This window comes from Mesoplodon bidens (assembly GCF_964165515.1).
Source record: "Mesoplodon bidens genome assembly, chromosome: X".
Lineage (NCBI taxonomy): Eukaryota > Metazoa > Chordata > Mammalia > Artiodactyla > Ziphiidae > Mesoplodon > Mesoplodon bidens.
The window spans coordinates 140,833,667-140,856,417 of record NC_138163.1 but is presented as its reverse complement, the minus strand read 5'-3'; the positions used below and the strand labels follow the sequence as shown (position 1 = coordinate 140,856,417).

At 44.6% G+C, this 22,751-nt stretch overlaps 1 protein-coding gene across 1 annotated transcript in view; it reads right to left on the bottom strand.

The window, feature by feature from the left end:
- Nucleotides 1–9,549: 9,549 nt before the first annotated feature.
- Nucleotides 9,550–22,751, bottom strand: part of LOC308608977 (cAMP-dependent protein kinase catalytic subunit PRKX) — an 83,222-nt gene continuing 70,020 nt past the window's right edge. Inside the window, exons 6-9 of the mRNA XM_081222382.1 lie at nucleotides 17,560–17,617; nucleotides 14,119–14,196; nucleotides 12,187–12,334; nucleotides 9,550–9,682 (exon numbers count right to left, since the gene is read on the bottom strand). Coding sequence (XP_081078508.1) covers nucleotides 12,209–12,334; nucleotides 14,119–14,196; nucleotides 17,560–17,617 — 262 coding nt within the window. The 3' untranslated portion in view covers nucleotides 9,550–9,682; nucleotides 12,187–12,208. The remainder of the gene's footprint in view (nucleotides 9,683–12,186; nucleotides 12,335–14,118; nucleotides 14,197–17,559; nucleotides 17,618–22,751) is intronic.

The window sequence follows — 22,751 nt, the reverse complement described above, 5'->3', positions numbered from 1 at the left end:
GCACCAGACATACAACACTGAACAAAACCAGAGACCAATGTCCCTGCCTCCATGGAGCTTGCGTTATAATGGGGAGAGACGGACAATAAAGATAAGTAAGAAAAGTGTACATAACCCATTAGAAAAGAAAATATGAGTCCAGAAAGACAGAGCCTTGACAAGCATACTGTAAAATGCACAGATGAGCCTGAAGGCTGGTGTGGGCCATGGTGAACAATGGAAATGAAAGGGTAGAAAAGAGGGTCAAGTTTTAAATTCACAGACGTGATGGGAAAGAGAGCTACAGCTTTCTTCTAACCCCTCCCTAGTATTCAGTCCCTTGTGAAATCAGCAACACAGAGCTTGGAGTTATGTGAGAAAGAAAAAGGGGGATTCAGAGCAGTCACCTATGGGTTTCCCACAAGAGACCCAAGCCTGAAATCTGGTTTCAATTCTGGATGGTTCTGCTAAATATGCCAAATAGGTTTCCCACCATGGCCACCGTAAAGGCTTGAAAAGCACGAATTAGGGGATCTCTGCTAAATCCCCAATTCTTTAAGATGACATTCTGAAAGTGGCATAAATTCCCCCAAATAGGTCACGGGGGCTCCTTCCCTTAGGAAGGAAAAGACAACAGATTCCCAAGAAAAAGCCAAGGATCTAAACATCTGGCCAGGGAGTTCCCTGGTGGTGCAGTGGTTAAGCATCCGCCTGCCAATGCAGGGGACACGAGTGTGAGCCCTGGTCCGGAGAGATCCTACATGCCGCAGAGCAACTGAGCCCGTGCACCGCAACTACTGAGCCTGAGCTCTAGAGCCCGCGAGCCACAACTACTGAGCCCGCGAGCCACAACTACTGAAGCCCGTGCTCCGCATCGAGAGAAGCCACCGCGATGAGAAGCCTGCACACCGCAACGAAGAGCAGCCCCCGCTCGCCGCAACTAGAGAAAGCCCGCACACAGCAACAAAGTCCCAACACAGACAAAAATAAATAATAAATTAAAAAATATTTAAATAAAAGGATATCAGTTTAAGAAAATAAATAAATAAGCATCTGGCCCCCGGGAAATGGAGAGTTCTCGGGTATTAGAATGTACTCTGCACAAGGCCAATCCTCCCCCTTTGCCTTTTAGGCATTGGGTCGTGATTCTCCAGCTTGACAAAAATAAGCACAGTGGATAAGAACTGCCAAAATTCCGATCTCCGTAGGCCAAATTAACCTTTGTTTTTTCCCACTTACTGAAAGGACATCGCTTTAAAAAACTTTGCCTTTTGTGGATTTTTTTTTTTGTTTTTTCGCTTTCTCTAAGGCACTGGTTTTAAACAGCCTGCACACAAATTCTGATTCATGAGAAAGAGCCATTGTTCAGCCAGTGGCTTCCCGAGACATCGCCCTCCCCGGGGGACTATAAAAGCTGAATGTGCAGTGGGCTCCAAGCCAGACCTTTCTCACCAGATACCAAAGCCTCAGCCTATTCTCCATGATGTTCTTGAAAACTGGAAACATTTCGGGTGAAATTCGAGACCCAGCCCCAAAGGTGGGGGCCAGGGGCCAGGGGCAGTGGGGACAGGGGAGCAGTGGGAGGCAGTCACTCACTGTTCAACGGGTATACAGTTTGGTTATGTGAGAGCAATACGTCCTAGGGAGCTGCTGTACTGGACGGTGCCTGTGTAACAGGGAAAACCAGTTACCTGTTCCTGGGACCTTTGTGCTCTGTTGCCTGTGCTCAGTGATGCTGGCTGTGCACCTTTTGTAAAAGAATGTTGCCTGTGGCCTGAAACATACACAATGGCACAGTCTCCCGGCTCTGACCTTTACCAGTAAAACACTTTTTGGTTCATAAAGAGATAAAAGGTTGCAGAACAGAGAATAACATGTGTCTTGTTGGAGGTTTTACAGGAACATGGTGACCTGACCTACATGGACAGATGCAAGAACAGAGGATTCCAGCTCCAAGAAGGTGCCACACCCCCACCCCTCCCTCCCCTTGCCTTTAAAAAGGCTTTGCTGAAACCCTTCAGGGAGTATGGGATTTTCTGAGCACGAGCCACCTGTCTCCTGGCAAGCCCTGCAATAAACCTTTCTCTGCTCCAAGCTCTGACGTTTCGGTGTGCTTGGCCTCGCTGTACGTCGGGCACACGAACTTGCGTTCAGTAACATCTATACTTGACAATACTGTACTTTGCACTTAAAATTTGATTGAGGGTAGATCTCCTGTGATGCACTTTTTAACCACAATTTAAAAATAAAAGTTTATCTGTGCTCGTGGCTTCACAGGTTTATAAAAGGGTCTCTCGCCTGCATTTCTGGAAGGTAATTTGCCTGTTAATAACTTTGACTTTCAAAAGGGTTCAAGTAGATCATGGTTTCCTGCCTTAAGACAAAGCAAAGCATCCAATTGTCCATGCTCTTATCCATCCACTGACTGGAGGTCTTCAGCATTTGACAGTTTGCCCGGCATCCGGTGTTTTCCTCCAAATATAGAGAATCTGGTTCTTTGTTTCTTCAACGACGGTCCTAATATTTTTATTATTGAAATGTCATGTGGTGCATTGGAATGAGCAGGAATCAGATGGAGTTTGAATCTCAGCTCCATGATTTATTAACTAGGAGACTCTGTGTGAATAACTTCGTCTTTCTTGGCCTCAATTTTGTTACCTATAAAGGAGGGGGCGGATATATCCTATTTTTAAATGTTAAATGGTAGCGCGGGCCCAGGAGTGGGTTTGCTGGATCATTTGGTAATTCTACTTTTAATTTCGGAGGAACCTTACCTCCATGTTGTTTTCCATAGTGGCTGCACCAGTTTATATTCCCACCCACAGCGCAGGAGGGTTCTCTCTTCTCCACACCCTCTCCAGCATTTGTTTGTTATCTTTTTGATAATAGCCATTCTGACCGGTATGAAGTTGTGAAGTCGTATCTCACTGTGGTTTTTTTGTTGTTTTTTTTTTGCGGTGCACGGGCCTCCCACTGTTGTGGCCTCTCCCGTCGCGGAGCACAGGCTCCGGACGCTCAGGCTCAGCGGCCATGGCTCACGGGCTCAGCCGCTCTGCGGCATGTGGGATCTTCCCGGGCTGGGGCACGAACTCGCGTCCCCTGCATCGGCAGGCGGACGCTCAAGCACTGCGCCACCAGGGAAGCCCTCACTGTGGTTTTGATTTGCATTTTGAAGAGGTATCTGCACCCCCAGATTGACAGCAGCTTTATTCACAACAGTCAAGACGTGGAGGAAACAACCTCAGTCTCTGTCAACAGAGGAATGCATAAAGGAGATGTGGCGTACAGATACATACAACGGAATATTACTTGGCCATAAAAGAGGAAATCCTGCCATTCTGGATAACATAGATGGACCGAGAGGGTAGTATGCTAAGTGAACTAAGACAGACAGAGAGAGACAAATAGGGAATGATATCCCTTATTTGCAGAATCTAAGAAAGTCACATTCATAGAAACAGACTTAAAAGGTGGTTACTGGGGCTGCGGGGTGGAGGGGTAATAGGAGAGATGTCGATCAGAGTATAAAGTTGCAACTAGTAGGTAAATAAGTCCTGGAGATTTAATGCAGAGCACAGTGATTACAGACAATAATATTGTATAATAAATGGCACCCTTACTAAGAGACTAGTTCTTAATTATCCCCACCACATACACACACACACACAAAAATAATTAGGTAACCTGATAGAGATCACAGCTATCGCTACAAGGGCAATCATACTGCAATATATAAATGTATCAACCAACACGCGGAACACCTATCAGAATGTTATATGCCAACTATATTACAAAAAAAAAAAACCCCAAAAAACCCTGTAAACCAGGTATCTTACTGTCCTGTATGGAGAGGAGCTCCAAAAACAGAAGAAAACTTTTTTTTCTGCAGGCGATACCTGAGGCAGCCTCGGACTGAGACCACACCTGTTTTTCCTTCACATCTTGAGACAAGGTAGTTGGATTCTTTAACAAGAACGCGAAATGAGATTGGCTTCCAAACTTCCATGAACAGAGTATGGTTAAGGAAAAAAAAAAAAGGAGAAAGAAAAGAAAAGAAACCAATGAGGGCATCCAAAATGGCGGAGGAGACAGGAGAACTTAGCTCCTTCACAACACAGACTCCGTGGACAATCTCCATCCGTCCCTCAAAAACGCTCTTTCTCATTTTCTCCCAAAATATGCATGGATGTGCGTGTGCGCGTACACACACACACACACTCTCTCTCTCTCTCCCAAACCAGAATGTCACCCCTAAGCACCTACTCTATAGAAATTCTAGACCGTCACTCCCAGAAGGTTTGCAGCCAGACCGTAAGTTGCCGTGCCTGTCTGTGGAGACGTTCCCAAAGGAATTCCATGAGCAGAGGTGGACAAGGGTGGTCACCAAGTAATAAACAGGCTCTTATGTGACCCTCATTTTGCTGTGATGCTTGGCAACCTGGCTGTGCCAGTGTGCTATGAATGTTACAAATCACACACGGGTTGACTTACAGTGAGGAATGGGAATGCAATTTTAAAATATTTTCGTCTTTGATGACAATGATGGAGGCACATTTTGAACAAACTGCAAAGGCGACTGGCAAAGACACCCTCGGGTACGAGAGGTTGGCAAAGCATGGCCAAATCCAGCCCCCCAGCCTCTTTTTATAAAGAAAACTTTATTGGAACACAGCCACGCCCCTTCATTGACATACTGTCTAGGGCTGTTTTGCACACTGCTTGTCCTGCAATGCCAAAAACATTAACCATCTGGCCCTCTGAAGAAGAAAATACAACAGTACTGTATCATATATTTGAAACTTGTTTTAAGGGAGAATTTGAAAGTTCTCAGCACAAGAAAAACATTTTGTAACTATGTAAGGGGACGGATGTTAAATAGATATGCTGGGGTGTTTTTCTACTACATACACATATATAGAATCATTATGCTGTAAACCTGAAACAAACATAATTTTTTGGTCAATTATATCTCAGTAAAATATAAAAAATTAAAAAGAAAAACAGAGACTTCCGACACCTAGGCTAGATGAAAGCAGAAAAGCTACAGCTTTCCCTTTGACCAAAGAAGCAGACCAGAGACAGACTTTATCTTAAAAGATACAAAGTTTTATTAAACAAACCTGGAATCAATAGTATTATTCCATAAATTAGACAGCAGTAACATTTTCCTAGGGTATATATACAAATCACAGTGATTTTCATTGTGCAAGGAATTGACAGGGTTTTTTAATCCACACGAGAAGCTGGGATGACCGGGTGGGGCTCCCAGTGTGACTCACTGGCCCAGGAGCTTCATCCCACAAGAAAGAAGGAAGCTCTGACCGCCCTGCAGAGCTGGAAAAGCGTCTCAGGGAACCAGGAAAGACGGCCTGTGAGCAGGAAGGCTTCAAATCCCAGTTGCAAAAACAAACATGTAATGACTTGTACTTAAATAACAGAGGAGTCCACCATGGAAGATCAACAGAACGTCTTAAGACACAATAATTTAGAGGAAACCATTACAGAGTATTTCCTTTTGATTATGAAGCACTGCTCCTTGGATGCAACTCCAAAGGGTGTGCAAAAACAAGCTTGATATGAACACATTATGCTTGGTGAAAGCATCCCCCCCCATTCCACCTGCAACAAGACAGACAGACAGACAGACACACACACACACACACACAACTACTCAAATATATTAAGACAACCGTGCATGTGCTTTTCTCTGTTTTTGGTAACTCAACAACATCCACGGAAGTTGAACTAATTAGTCAGAAACAGGGATAGAGGGTACGTACAGTAGGTAGGATGTGCCCAACAGGTGTAAAATACACGCCAGGGAGACGGACCCCTGGAAAAAGAATAATGCAGGCATGTCCCTTCAAATCTCAACTGAGAGCCATCAAGGGCTTCTGTAATGGTGTAAATGTCGTGATGCAAAATCAAAGGGCTGGAAAAAAAAAATCCAATCTTTCCTGCTCCTGCAGCTAACGTGAGGATTTTGATGTCCTGATGGGATTTGGTGCAGCCTGCAGAGTTCACCTGGGTGGGCGGCCCTCGGTGCCTACAGGGCGGTGCGTCGGGGTCTCCCGTGAACAGGATGGAGCTGTATTTCACAGTTAAAGTGGTTCCAAATTGAGAGGCAACTTAGGTTGTACGTAGAAAGGGCAGATGTGCGTCACATTGCTCAACTGCTCAGCGCTACGCGTGACGCTGTGGCTGGCAGGTCAGTCCCGACATACAGACGGACAGAAGGAAACAAAACAGTGCACAAGACATTTATAAACAGCTGATGGTGCAGCCGCCCCAGGAGCAGAACAGGAGGTGGTGTTTTCAAGCATCGTGATGGTGTGACATGGTCACCTGTTACCTGATTACTGGAGTTTCTTTTGCCTATTTTGACATGTGGAGACCATAAATCACGATTTTTCCATTGCTGGCAAACGATACATGTCTGCTGAGTGCGATTCCAACTTCTGTGACCATGAACATTAGGCTGTATGATCAGCTGTGCTTTTATCTCCTCCTCAGCTTTACAGATGCCTATGAAAGCAGGCTGGCGACAATCCCCTTAGGAAAACGAGACCCGCCTCAATCCACCTCTTGCAATAAATGTGTTTCCTAAAGACTTTTGAACTAGCATTGTCATTTACCAACTTGTCAAACCGCAGAAAACAAAAATAAATCTGTCCTTTTCCGGCTCTGAATGTTGTACTGATGGATATGAATTTTCTTCAAAACTTTGCACCCTGATTATCTTTGATCCGATGTGTGAACACCGCAGAAGGCCTCCAGGGAGTGAACGATTTTTCAGTCATACATCGGGAGCATGCCATGTGCTTAAGACTCATTTTGATCACACCCATCTTTGTATTACGTCAGACCATTTAATTTATGCCCTGGCCACCGGCAGGGAATGCTCTGTATAATTAAACGGGCATGAGGATCTGGAAGGTGAGACAAACACCATCTGGTACTCTTGGAATTCCTCTTCATTTTCAATGTTTTGCATGGCTGATGGTCAATGACAATGTTTTTAAAGAATCAAGTCATCAATGTATTTGAACTTTTGTTTTCCCTGCATATTTGTTCAAAATTAAGGCAGTGTGTTTTCATGCATTCTTGTACGATTTCCATCTCATAAATTAAATCCTGGACAGGTAGAGCGAACCCAAAAAAATATGCATAGGGATCGTGTGTATGTACAATTTTGCATTGTGTTCAAGAAAGGTGTTTCATTTATTTTGTATTTTTTTAAGCATAAGGTTCCAAATAATAATTTTTTCTTTTTCCGGTACGCGGGCCTCTCACTGTTGTGGCCTCTCCCGTTGCGGAGCACAGGCTCCGGAAGCGCAGGCTCAGCGGCCATGGCTCACGGGCCCAGCCGCCCAATGGCACGTGGGATCTTCCCGGACCGGGGCACGAACCCGTGTCCCCTGCATCGGCAGGCGGACTCTCAACCACTGCGCCACCAGGGAAGCCCTAATTGTTTATTTTTATCGTCAGAAGACACAAGACATGTTTTTCCTCGTGGGTCTACATCTCCGTGCAGGTCTGTTTTGCTGATTTGACCTTCTGACATTCAACGATGAAACAGTGCAGAAATTACATGGTACAATGTTAGCCCCTGTTGGCCCATGGCTTCATCCAAAGAGCACAGTGCCTGAAAAGTACAGACTGAAAATACAGTTCTGTGGGAACATTTATCCAAGCGCACCCTTGGAAAATAAATTTTTATTGAGCTACTCATTGTAAAGGGTTTATTTCACTAAATTTTGGACTCACTCTCACCTATGGAGTTGGTTTCTATTTGAAAACGAGGTCATTTATGAGAAGGGGGTGATTTAGTGCCTTCAATTTAAAGCTTTTATAGGTTTAAGTTGCCTTCATGTCACCTTCAAATACACACAGCCCTTGTCTTTGGATTTGTGAGTGGAAACTGGCCAAATCTGAGAGATGACTGCATCTCCTTTGACATTTTTGCTACGGTAAAAAAAATGTATGATTTTTTGCAAATGGCAGCTCTCCACACCCCCAGATGTGCCTGCAGAAGAGAGAGGTAGGCAAGGGCTATAGGAAGAAAAGCCTTCCTGGCCCGGCACAGGAAAAACAGTGTTGATGGCAAAGAACCTGCCAGGTAACCCAAGAACACATGAGCTGCAGAGGGCTGGCAGGGGGCTGAGAGCTCAGGGGGCACCCAACACTTGACACCAACACACCTATGGGGCATATGCTGCCCCATGCCAGCTGCCCAAGGAGCTGGACCTTTCTTGGCAGGAAAAGGGAGGATGGAGGAGAGGAGATCTCGGAGATCTATTGGGTGCATTCCTGCAGCCACTGGAGGCTCTGGAACCTACATCTTAAATGCCCAGACCTCCATGGAGAAGGCCGTGGTTGAGCCGTATGATGGGATACATAACAGGTTTGAGCAATGCTGTGTTTCCAGCTGACTCACAGCCAACAGAATATGGGCGGCGCCTTTAGATTTTCACAGCAAAATTTAGAATCAGAAAGCAGAAGCAGAGAGTAGAGAAGGAAATGCATGAGGGACCAGACAGACACCAAGGACCTCTGCCCAGGCACTGCTTCTGCGAAGACCCATATTTAAACAGCAACACACTCATGGCGACCCACTCAACACTTGGTTTTCATGATCAGTGCTAAGGGGAAGGCACAGCACAGCACTCCTCAGGGGACCCTCACCATCAAGTCCAAAGAGAAACGAATCTCATCCAATGGTTATTCTGCAGAAGCCAACCAGGTCTATGAAACCAGATGGACTGAACATTGACAAGAAGTAAAACTAAGCAGAAACGAGGGAGGTTCAAACACTTCCATCGTACCCATTTTGTTTCTTACTTTTCCTAAAACCAAAGGGAAAAGAAAACATTTGCGTAAGTTCACTGAGCCAATATAGAAAGCTACTAGTTTGCTTTGGGAGATGCATTATGGTCCACGGATTTAACCTGGAATATTAATAGATAGCCATCCCCCTACAGAGTATGAAATTTTTTAATGCAATAGAGAAAATTCCTTGAATAACATTCATGGTCAATGGCTAGTCTTGCACTAAAGTTCAAAGCCACATCTCCCTCCCTGTCGTCCTGGATTCATGACCCAAGGCTACCAGACACAAAGCATTGAAGATACTGGATATAGACCGTCGTATGATATTTTCTTCACATATAACCATAAAATGCATATAAGATGATAAAAATGCACATATCATACTTTTAAAATTTGTCCCCAAGAGGATAGATTCTTGAAAAAAAATCTGAAACATAAACACCATAGGCTCTGGAAAGTAGGAACATTTACTTCACTGCACAATTTCCCTGCTCCAGGCACACCGTCCTTTTTATACACACACACACACACGCACAGGCGCACACACACACAATTTGTGGTTGTATCTGAACAAGTTCAGCTCACACTTATAAAGTCTACGAGAAAAAAACCCCCAGGATATCCCAGTAGGAACACAAGCCCAAAAAGAAGATAAAATCTACAACCAAACAATTTTTCAAAATGTCCTACTGTGCAGTCGATTTCCAGTTGCTTAAATAATTCTAGGTCCACGAATGTCAATGGCTCTGCAATCTCTTTATATACATCCGGGTGTATATATATGTGGAAAAGTCCTTATCCCATTAAGAAGATGTTTCTTCAGGTCTGCCTGGGGGCAGCCATCTGTCCTAGGCAGGCTCAAATCACCCTGTTTCTGGCATGAAATTAGACAAAGGATTTTGTTAGTTTTTAAACACCTGGGTAAAGTTTGTCATCCTAAGAACAACAACAACGATAATAGCAGGAAAGAAACCAAACCTTCCTTTGGAATTCTTACTGCAAAGACCCACAAGCCTGAATTCTAAGGAGAGAAGATGCCTAGTAAGAGAAATGGAACAGTATTTGAAAGGTGGGTTTTTAATGTTCTATGGTGTTGACATCCACAGAACTAGCCCCTCCTCACACACGATGAGAAGGGAGATTCATCACTCAGGCAAAAACAGATCCTAGGGCTTCCCTGGTGGCGCAGCAGTTGAGAGTCGGCCTGCCAGTGCAGGGGACGCAGGTTCGTGGCCCGGTCCGGGAAGATCCCACATGCCGCGGAGTGGCTGGGCCCGTGAGCCATGGCCGCTAAGCCTGCGCGTCCGGAGCCTGTGCTCCAGCACGGGAGAGGCCACAGCAGTGAGACGCCCGTGTACCGCAAAAAACAAAAACAAAAACAACAACAACAACAAAAAACAGATCCTAGTTTCAACGTGCTTTGCTGTAGGATTATACAACCAGAAAAAACATTTTATGATGAAGAAAACTACAAGGCACAGAGAGGTGAGAGGTCCCCTGCCAGCTGTCTTAACATCCATCTCCACCTGCTGAAAAGCAGGAATCCACACAAAGATGCACGATTCAGTCACATAGCTCCAGAACATAGCTCCGGAATCCTGTAATGAAGCTGAACTTGGGTCTCACCTATGGTATTAGATTTCACTTCATTAAAGAATATCTTTTCGCATAGAATCATCACACCTAATCGCTCAGCGGAAAATACCAGCCAGTAAAATTACTGAGATAGATTCAAATATGAATGTGTCTGGCTTTTAGAAGAAGCAAAATGCAAGCTGGTTGAATAAACAGAAAGCAATGTGATCATGAAATGATCTCCTGACTTCCAAAGGTTCATCAAGAATGTCATCAAATACTGCCCCTGCCATTGGCCAAATTATTAAAAATAATTCCACTATAAAGCTAGAAAAAAAATGATACAAATGAACTTATTTACAAAACGGAAACAGACTCACAGACACAGAAAACAAACTTATGGTTACCAAAGGGGAAAAATGGGGAGGGAGTATGTTAGGAGTTCGGGATGAACAGATTCACATTACTAATGTATAAAATAGATAAACAACAAGGACCTACTGTACAGCACAGAGAACTCTACTCAATGTATTGCGAAAACCTACAATGGAAAACAATCTGAAAAATATATATACATATATACAACGGAATCACTTCGCTACACCTGAAACTAACACAATATTGCAAATCAACTATACTTCAATAAAAAATAAAAATTAAAAAAATAAAAACCAACCCCTAGATACCGGGGAGAAAAATAAAAGGCAATTAAACTAACTCAATAACTAAATAAACTAGACCTTCAAAGTCAGAGAGTCAAAGACCTTCAAAGGTTCGTAGAAGTAAGAGACTCAAAATCATTTCTTTTAAATCTCAAATTAACTTGAGCAAATTTCCTACGAGGTGTTCTCAGATGATTCCTTTCTAACAAAAAGAGACCCAAGAGCCCTTCTGAAAATACTTGGGAAGTACTGTGGTCTGGACCTCGGGGATTCCAGGAAGGAGCCACAAGAGATATGCTTCTTAAATGTGTAGGCGCACCGGTCTCCTAGGAGCCGTATTTATTGGTGCAGACCCTGCCGCGGCAGGTCGGTCCGGGGAGTGAGATCCTGCTGGTGAGGCTGGGCTCTGGCCGTGCGGCCCACACACACCGGCTGTTTCTTCTGCTGCCCTGGAAAAGGCTCTGGCTGGTTCTGCTCCAACGCTCGTGCCCGAAGTGGGGAGAGAAGCCCCATTCGGTCTATGCAAGACCTCCTGCACGTGACGTTCTGTCAACCTCACTGATTTTTTTTTCTTTTTTTGCTGTACGCGGGCCTCTCACTGTTGTGGCCTCTCCCGTTGCGAAGCACAGGCTCCGGACGCGCAGGCTCAGCGGCCATGGCTCACGGGCCCAGCCGCTCCGCGGCATGTGGGATCTTCCCAGACTGGGGCACGAACCCGTGTCCCCTGCATCGGCAGGCGGACTCTCAACCACTGCGCCACCAGGGAAGCCCCCTCGCTGATTTTTAACTACTAAAAATAAAGATACACCTTGTCGGTTACCCATTTTAAATACAGCAGTGTGTACGTATCAATCCGAACTCCCAATATATCCCTCCCCGCCTCATAACCATAAGTTTGTTCTCTGAGTCTGCGAGTCTGTTTCTGTTTTGTAAATAAGTTCAACCAACAAGGACCTAATGTACAGCACAGGGAACTGGGCACAATATTATGTAACAGCCTAAATGGGAAAAGAATTTGAAAAGAGAATAGATACATGTATATGTTAAAAGAAAGAAAGAAAGAAAGAAACAGAATTCAACTGATAAAATTAATGAATGAAATAAGAGATGCCTTGATATTAAAGAAAAAAAAAAGATATACCTTCCAGGTGGGGAGCCCATGCTCAGAAATTCTTGAAGACTTCCAGATCTTTCTGTGACACCGGAGGGGCCATGTTCCAGTCGTTCTCGGGATAAGCTTCGAAGTTGGAGGTGTCACCCTCGCTGCCCACTTTGGGCACGATGGGAGGCTGGGGGATAAACAAGACACAACACCGTGTTACAGACGAACAGCGCGCGCCAGGATGTTACTACGCTCAGTGCACATTATTGCGCTTTGCACAGACTGTGTTTTTTACAAATGGAAGCTTTGCAGCAACCCTACCCTGAGCAAGTCTATTGGGATCCTTTTTCCCACCACACTGGCTCACTTCGTGTCTGTGTCACATTTTGACAATTCTCACAGATCAAACTTTTCCACTATGATTATATTTGTTATGTTCATCTGTGACCAGTGATCTTTGATGTTACTACTGAAATTTTGTTTTTTTTTGTTTTGTTTTGTGCTTTTGAGTTAAGGTACGGACACTTTTTTTAGACATAGTGTGACTGTATGCTTAATAGACTACAGGATAGTATATATTGTAACATAACTTAATTTTTTCTTCTTCTTCTTTTTTTTTAATTTTTGGCCACGCCTTGGTTTGCGGGAATCTTAGCTCCCGGACCAGGGATCGAACCCTACCCTTGGTAGTGAAAGCAGAGTCCAAACCACTGGACCACGAGGGAATTCCCTATAAATAACTTTTATATGTGCTGTGAAACCAAAAAATTAGTGTGACTTACTTTATTGTGCTGCTCTGGAACCAAGCTTACAGTATCTCTGAGGTCTACCCATACATCCCTCTATGTCTACAGCTTTATGTGAAAATGTAAAAAGAACTGGAAAACAACAGAGCTGCTTTTCTTTGTTTATGAACAGGAAAAGCTTGAAATTAAGGTATTGCAAGTGACTATCTGCCTTCCAATGCAGGGGACATGGGTTCGAGCCCTGGTCAGGGAACTAAGATCCCACGTGCCGCGGGGCAACTAAGCCCGCGTGCTCTAGAGCCTGCGTGCCACAACTACTGAGCCCGAGCGCTCTGGAGCCCTCGCACCACAACTAGAGAGCCTGCGTGCCACAACTAAAGACCCGACACAGCCAAATAAATAAATAAATAAAAACAAATACTTTTTTTTAAAAAGGGAGAAAATAAGAATATGTGTATCCACCTGGGTTTACATTAACATAAAGAAACTTTTAAAGGATACACAGAAGAATCTAATAAAAGTGGTTACCTATAGCCAGCTGGGAGGGGACAACCTGGCCATGTATACATATTAATATTGATTTGGGTTTTGAACAATGCGAATATATTACCTAAGCAATTTTGTAAGTCAGTGTAATAGAATAAAATACATAAAAGTTAAAACCTTGAACAAAAGGAATACCAGCTCCACCCCTAGAGTCTGGGCTGGGGGCCAGGCATTAGCATTTTTTACGTCTCTCCACTGGCGCCCAAGTGCAACGTTGGAAACACTGCTGTTGAGGATACCCATCAATAACATATTCAGTTCAAAGAAAGATGAGGGCTTTCCTGGTGGCGCAGTGGTTGAGAGTCCGCCTGCCGATGCAGGGGACGCGGGTTCGTGCCCCGGTCCGGGAGGATCCCACATGCCGCAGAGCGGCTGGGCCCGTGAGCCACGGCCGCTGAGCCTGAGCGTCCGGAGCCTGTGCTCCGCAGTGGGAGAGGCCACAACAGAGAGAGGCCCGCATACAGAGAAAAAAAAAAAACAAAAAAAAAGCTGGGGTCTTAACCCCCCATGAGGTGACTCTTTAGCTGAGCTCTCCCCTGAATTGGGAACTTGGCTTATTAACGATTTGGGATGGTCGCTCGTATCAAATCAATTCATTATGTGTCCATGCTAAGTAAATGAGCGCTCAGGAGAGCGCCAGGCTGCCCAGGTACGAACTGCCCATTTAAATATGTTGTACCTTCAGTTTCCTTCCTGGGACAGCCTCCCAGTCCACGGTCCGGAACCACCGATGCCGTTTCACATCTTCCGCTCCGTTCTTCAAAAGAAACATGCATCATCAGTGAACAGAAGGTTGACAGGCTAGGCAAGAAAATATTCCCAAAGAATCTCTACATGCTTCCCTACAGAGAAAACACTAGAGTTTGCTATGTTTTGAATCACTGTCCCCAGAGTGTGAGCTATTAGGGAAAACTACAGATGAAGGCATGTGAGTTTCATTTGCTTTCTTTCAGCGTAGAAAGAAATCCAGTCACGAGGTTCACGTGTATACTGCTCTGGACCACAAAGACCGAAGTCTAATTATGGTTCAGCCTCTTGACATAAAGTTAGACTTGACACACGGTCGGGTCTGAGTTTGACACCTGTTTTCATCTTGACAGTTTCCTCAGGTGAAATGACGCTCATTTTAGAAACGTATAAACTGAGATTCATTAAATGATGTCATTTGCTCTGTACTGCCCAGCGAGTAAGTCTATAACTCAAACTGAGGATGTCAAACTTCAGAGATTTGAACAACTACCCAACGTTGCCTCTCATTTAACAATGTGTATAGCACAGGGAACGCTACTCTATACTCCGTAATAACCTATATGGGAATAGAATCTAAAAAAAGGGGATACGTGTATATGTACTCACTTTGCCGTACAACTGAAACTAACACAATACTGTAAATCAACTCTATTCCAAAAAATTTTTTTAAAAAACAAAACACAAAAACCAATGTGTACTAAGGTCTGTCTAGTTCATCCTCAGCTGTGGTGTCAATAGCTGGACAGGAGACACCACCAACACCAGGACCTCTGAAAATCCCTTCCAAGTTCTCAGCCTTCAGCTGCACCCTTTTTCTCCTTTTTTACGACACTTGTAGCAACTTTTTAATCGATTCAATGTGTGAAGTTATAAGACAGAAACATGTGAAGTCTGTGACACAGGAGCCAGTACATCTGAAGTTAACTTTTTAAAACGTGTATCCGTTCATATTTTTTAAAGTTTTAAATGATTTACCCACAAAAAAGAAAATTCTCTGTAACTGTTATCTCCAAAAGGAAGGAGATGGGGACGTCAATGTTCTCTACTTTTTTCCAGTCCTATTATTTTGAAAACTCTTTTCCTTTTCCTGTTTCTTTCCATCCATATATACGTCAAACAATGACATCTGACGAGTGTTACCTTGAGCGATGCTGAGAGAAGGTACATAAGACTGAAGGTTTACTCCCTAAAAGTTCAAACTCAGTATGGATACTAAGGTACTGTGATATCTAGATAGATGACAGAGAGATAGATATAGATGATTGTAGGGGACAGATGATGAGCTATTTAGATAGATACATTTATAGATGATAGATGCAAGTTAGGTAGATGGGTGTTCAATAGATAAAAGACAGATAGATGATAGACAGATGATGGAAGATAACAGACAGATGATAGGTGATAGATACATAGGCAGATAGATGATAGATAAATTGATAGATAATGGAGAGAGAGATATCTAGATAGATGATGGATATATAGGTAGACAGATGATGGAATATGACAGACATATAGATAGACATAGATGACAGACAGACAGATACAACAAATAGACAAAGAAGTGAAGAGAGAAAGTAAGTGCTAGAAACTTTGCAGGTGTGGAGGACACAGCAGTGTCCACAGAGGAAGAAGGAGTTAAACACAATGGTCTGGTTTGGAAATAAAAAGAGAAACACTCCAAATGAAGGAGCGCCAGGAGGAGAAAAGCAGCCTGCTACTGGATGGACAACCATCCTGTTTCACAGATGTGTTCCCTTCACCAGTGACATCCAACCACTTAGCGTTCACTTCCCTCCTTAAGGAGATGAACACATGAGCCCATCTGCACGAGCAGCCTGAACTAGCCAACCAATTTAACTAGTTAGGTACTGAACTGTGCTCCCCACGAAAGGACATGTTGAGGTCCTAACCCTCAGCACCTGTGAATGTACCTTTATTTGGAAACAAGGCTTCTGTAGCTGTAAACAAGTCAAGATGAAGTCACTGGGGTGGACCCTAAATGCAAGGACAGGGTCCTTACAAGAGACAGAAGAGGAGAGACCCAGACACAGAGGAGAAGCCCCGGGAAGACAGAGGCAGAGACGGGAGGGAGGCAGCCACAAGCCCAGGGACGCCTGGAGCCCCCAGAAGCTGGAAGAGGTGGGAAGGACCCTCCCCAGGAGCCTCTGGAGGGAGCGCGGCCCTGGGACACCTCGACCTCAGACGTCCGGTCTCCAGGACTGGGGGTAGGATGGATGCCTGTGGTTTTAAGCTCACGGTTTGCGGTCCTTTGATACAGCCGCCCCAGGAAATGGACACACCCACATAAACAGAGGGCCCCAAGAGATCTGCAGGGTTCAAGTCTCACACAGGTCTACTTTGTCCCTCAAGACTGCAACTGACAGGGTCAATGCACTGGTCCACGTTTAAGTTTATCCACAGACATCTAGAGCTAGAAAGAGCTAAAAGATGTCCCTGGTTTGTCTCAAATTCAGCAGTGCCATAACAGAACCAAGACAGGCATATATAATATCATAGTTTATACAAGTCAGCTCCTTACATATATTTCCCTCCAGATGAAAAGTCTGACAAAATCACACACGGTGTACAACTTCTCAAATGATGATGAATTCACACAGAAACCCGCACATGCACGTTTGTAGCAGCACTATTCGTAACAGCCAAAAAGTGGAAACAGCCCACGTGTCCATGGATGGATGGATGGATGGACAAACAGCATGGGGGCCAACCACACAGTGGAATATGACTCCGCCATGAAAAGGAGTGAAGCTCTGACACAGGCTACAACGTGGATGGACCCTGAACACAGGATGCTCAGTGAGAGAAGCCAGACACAAAAGGTCATGTCTTGTATGATTCCATTTCCATGGAAGTTCAGAATAGGGCAATCTACAGACACAGAAAGTAGCCTAGTGGTTGCCTACCACCAGGACAGATAGAAGGATAGAGAGGTCATAGCTACAGGATACAGGGTATGGGGTTTCTTTTGGAAGGGATAAGCCTGTTCTTTAGAACTGTGGTGATGGTTGCACAATTTTGCAAAGACATTACAAGCCATCGGACTGTCCACTTTCAACGGGTAAACCGGATGGTATGTGAATTATACCTCAACAATGTTGTTTAAAAATATAAAAGTAAGTAAAGTCATGATTCGTAACCTCCAGATCACTGTTGAGTCACTGGCTCCTTTGGAGAGACAAGGAGATGGGGTATAGACCCAGGTTGATTCCGCATGCCCCAGAAACCCAGATTTGGAATTGGACCAAGGACTGAATATGAATGGTCTGCCTGCCTTTGCTGAAGTGTGTGACGTCAAATGACAGGCACTTATAACGAACACCACTTAACACATACGGACGGAAACGCTCACCTTCATGTTTCCCAGTCTCCTTGTTCTGTCGACAACGAGCAATTTCTTAATGAGGTCTCTGTGTGGGAGACGGAGATAAAAACACAGCCATGTTGATACGGACCCATGCAAACACAGCAGGTCAACAGCAGTAAAATCCACACCGTGCAACGTGGACACTGGTGCGATGGTTCACGCTGGCTGAACGCTCTCTGACGCTTCTTTCTAACCATTATCTGTTCCTAAATAATTTCTGTGGCGTAGAGTTGCGAGAGGGACCTAGCTAAGGGGAAGAGGTTGATTAAATCATCGTAGAGAAGAATAGCCGTTGAGCTGGAGCCGGAGCAAGAGAAAATGCGCCTGCCCTGGGGATGGTGAGGCTTCATTTCAAACATACGAGTCAGGCTATCCCCACCGACTACAAGACATGCACTTTTACCAAAATCGATGGTCTTGCTTTGCCCTGCGGGTCTGCTTATTTGTGGGATTCTTGTCTGGCCATCCTTGCCTTCCCGTAAGCACGTAAACTCATTGGATCCCTTTCGTGTGTGCTGGTTCACTTAGATCCTCCCTCTAAATAGCAGACGGGGGGACTTCCCTGGTGGTCCAGTGGTAAAGAATCCACCTTCCAGTGCAGGGGACACGGGATTGATCCCTGGTCAGGGAACTAAGATCCCACACGCCGTGGAGCAACTAAGCCTGTGTGACACAACTACTGGGCTTGCACACCTCAACTAGAGAGCCTACGCCCTTTGGAACCCGCGCACCACAACTACAGAGCCCGCGCGCCCTGGAGCCTGCACGCCACAACTAGAGAAGAGAAAATCTGCACTCCACAACTAGAGAGAAGCCTGCACGCTGCAACGAAGAGCCCGCGCACTGCAAGAAAAGTTCCTGCATGCCTCAACAAAGATCCTGCGTGACGCAACTAAGACCCAACACAGCCAAAAGTAAATTAAATAACTAACGAACTAAATAAATAATCTTGTTTAAAAATAAATAAATAAATAGCAAGCAGTATCAGAATACAGCAGGACGGTCAATTATGATGGGAAACTGGAGATGGTTTTCAAGACTTCCAGAAGATGGGCTAGCTTCTCAGAGTAACAGTTAAGGAAGTAAAAAGTATAATGTGTGTGTTTAAGTATCCAATACGCTGAGTACATTGTGTATAATAATACCCAGGGACTTCAAGCATATAAGGATGTTTTCCAGGACAATCAAAAACCCCCGACTCAGCTTTAAGCATCTCAGCTTTCCTGAATCCAACGATGCCCCGGGGTGAGTAGCACAAACCCAGGCTCCAGCTACGCCCTGGGTGCTGTGGGACCAGCTAAGGAGGCTCAGATGCGTCAGGTGATAAATATGAGGGACCAGGGACCCAGGGTTCCTCACACGTGGACTGTGAAATCTCCCAGGTTCCTACTGATGTCCAACTCCGTCAAGGCATCACTGTAACACAGAGTTTCCCAACACTGTGTATCCTTAAGTAGAACTGGAGTCCTTCTAGACGTTTTCCCAAACCCATCTCAAAGAGAAAACCCAAGAACACTGGCTCACCTAAGGCTAGGATTTAGCCTTAAGGCTAGGATTTTGATGTGTCCATCGAAAACAGAGGAAATTTACTCCTGTGCAAGGCAGAAGGATACAAGAGTGCTGAGAAATGAAGGTAACTTTCCCATACTTAGTGAGTCACCCCTTCATTATTTTGACATACCAAAGAAACAAACCAAAAAAACAAGGTCACCAAACACCACACTCCCAAAACATCCCCAAATCCATGTGTTTTTTCTTCTTTTTCCCTATTATTTACAGCACCCTCAGCCCTATGAGTGCATATCCTTAAAGCTGCCTGTCCCAGGATCACAAGAAAATCAAAGATTTATTTAATATATAAAATTAGATCTTTGCAAAACAGCTCGATCCTGAAGGCAGAAGGTGCAAAGGAAAAGGGGCCACCCGATATGGCAAAGCCACACAGGAACTCTGCAAGCATCCAAGACGTGACAGGTGGGCACCTCCATCCTGGAATGGCTGTGAGTCCACTGGCAAGCCCTTGATTCACCGAGGCTGAAATTCTGAATCCTACTGACTCCCCGGGTGCCAGCTGGCTTCTCCTCGGCCACTTTCAGACACAGAGAAACACTTGTAAATAAATATGAGTTCTACCAAGTTGGCACCAAGCCCCAAAGCTTTTACTTCCTTTTCAATTATATATGTTCCTACAAGGAATCTTAAGCTTCATCCAAAGAGACATTTGCCCAGGCCAACACGCTGACACGGTCCAATGCTGAGGTTGTAGGAACCCACAAAGGACCTGAAAAACTTCAGTCAAAATTCTACCCTCAGGGTCATGAAGATCTAGGCAAAAACATGAAGAAGTAAAATTTTACTCAACTACGATCTGCCATCATTAAGGGCAGCAAAGGGTCCCAGGTTTCTGCCCTTGCTGAGCCCCCTCATTGGGGATGTGAGAGGAAGTGCCTGGAGCTGCATACGTGAGCCCTAACACTAACCCTAACCCTAGCCCTAACCCTAACCCTAACCTGTACCCTAATCCTAACCCATACATTAACACGTACCTGTACCCTAACACGTACCCTAACCCTAACACGTTTCCGTACCCTCACCTGTACCCTAAACCTTACCCATTCACTAACCCTAACCCTAACCCTTACCCTAACGTGTACCCTAATCCTAACCTGTACACTAACACTAACCCGTGCCCTAACACGTACCCTAACCCTAACCCGTTGTCGTACCCTAACCTGTACACTAAACCATATCCGTTCCCTAACCCTAAACCTAACCCTTACCCTAACCCGTACCCTTACCCTAACCCGTACCCTAACATGTACCCTAACCCTAACCCGTTGTCATACCCTAACCTGTACCCTAAACCGTACCAATTCCCTAACCCATTCCCTAACCCTTACCCTAACCTGTACCCTAATCCTAACCCGTACACTAACATACCCATACCCTAACACGTACCCTAACCCTAACACATTGTCGTACCCTAACCTACACACTAAACCGTATCCGTTCCCTAACCCTAACCCATACCCTAATTCTAACCCGTACAATAACACTAACCCATACCCTAACCCTAACCCGTTGTCATACCGTAACCTGTACCCTAAACCGTACCCGTTCCCTAACCCTAACCCTAACCCTAAGGATTCCAGAACAGTCTCTGCTGCTCCTCTCCTGGAAGTAAACTATGAGAAAAAGACGGGGAGTTGGCAGGAGACCAGACGGAGATTATGCTTAGGTGTGTTCTCTTTCTATGACATCTTCTTGTTCACAAAACGTTGGAAACGTACTCAATATATGAACATGAGTGTAAAAAAGAATGAAATTGTGCCATTTGCAGTAACGTGGATGGACCTAGAGGTGATCATACTAAGTGAAGTCAGTCAGAAGAGAAAGACAAATATCATATAATGTCAATTGTATGCGGCATCTAAAAAATGATACAGGGACTTCCCTTCCAGTGGTGAGGGCTCTGCACTTCCAATGCAGGGGGCATGGGTTCAATTCCTGGTCGGGGAACTAAGATCCTACATGCTGCACTCATGGCCAGAAAAAAAAAAAAAAGATACAAGTGAACTTATCTATGAAACAGAAACAGACTCACAGACATAGAAAACAGACTTATTGGGAAAGGGGGTGGGGGGAGATAAATTAGGAGTTTGGGATTAACAGATACACACTACTATATATTAAATAGATAAACAGGGACCTACTATATAGCATAGGGAATTATATTCAATATCTTGTAATAACCTATAATGGAAAAGAATCTGAAGAAGAATTCATATGTATATACATGTATGTGTATATGTATAACCAAATCACTTTGCTGTACACTTGAAACTAACACAATATTGTGAATCAACTATACTTCAATAAAACAAAATGGATTTTAAAAATTGTGGTAAAATAGAAATAAAATTTACTATTTTAACCATTAAAAATACATATAGTAACATAAGCAAATAAATGACCTAAGTTGTTTTTTTTTTTTTTGCGGTATGTGGGCCTCTCACTGTTGTGGCCTCTCCCGTTGCGGAGCACAGGCTCCGGACGCGCAGGCTCAATGGCCATGGCTCACGGGCCCAGCCACTCCACGGCATGTGGGATCTTCCCGGACCGGGGCGTGAACCCGCGTCACCTGCATCGGCAGGCGGACTCTCAACCACTGCGCCACCAGGGAAGCCCTGACCTAAGATTTATGGACCTTCCCTTCTCTTGGGGAAACAACTCCTGGAAGAATTTAAGTCCTTCCTTGAAAGAGCAAGGGGATGCAGTCTGATGATCTTCTGTGTTGCCTAAGACCATCACACGTTTACAAAAGAAAGAAGCAGACTATGAGGACACAGGAGGTAGTTCATATTTATCTTGCTTGGAGCACGTGCACCCACGGCAACAGCGAAGTCATACCCATCGCGGGCAGGTCCCGCCAACATGCAGCGGGTATTTACAAGCCCCAGGTGTACCCAGGAGAATTCCAGGGAGTCTACAGGGGCCATCACCTAGCAGTGCCCATGGGTGTGAGTAGGCGCTAATCTGATCAAATCATTGGTCAATCGTTGATACATTTATAACTCAACTTTATTTTTTTCTCTTTATTTTGTCTTCTCTTAATACCCTCCCCCTGCCCTTCCTCACCCCCCCCCAATAACTCAATTTTTAAAGTGTTTTGCCATCCATTCGAAACAATGTCACTCAACAGTGATGGGATTTGAAGCCTGGGAGAGAAATCCTAGACCACATTTCTTCATTTCTTTCTAGAGCAATAGACTTTTGAGTGCTGTATTCCCCTTGTCACCTTACTGTCAGACCATTCATGACACAGAAGTCTCCCTTCCGGATAATTTATGTCTAACTGGAGCCTCCTTTTCTGGCTAAAATCTTTTAAAACCTAGCTGGTGGGTCAAACACGACACAAGCTCCAGCCCACACGAACCAAGAAGAACACCATCCTTGACTCATACTGAGAATCTCTATTTAAGGTAAGTACATTGATCACTAAGAAACTAGATGCAGCCAGTGGCCCCAGGATCTAGAAAACTAGATGCATCCAGAAAACTAGATGTAGCCAGTGGCCCCAGGATCACAGCTGATCACTGTCATGAAATAAGTTTTCTCTGAACTTAATTTCCACAGGTTACTTTAAAAATATGTAGCAAAAAAGAGAGAAAAATTTA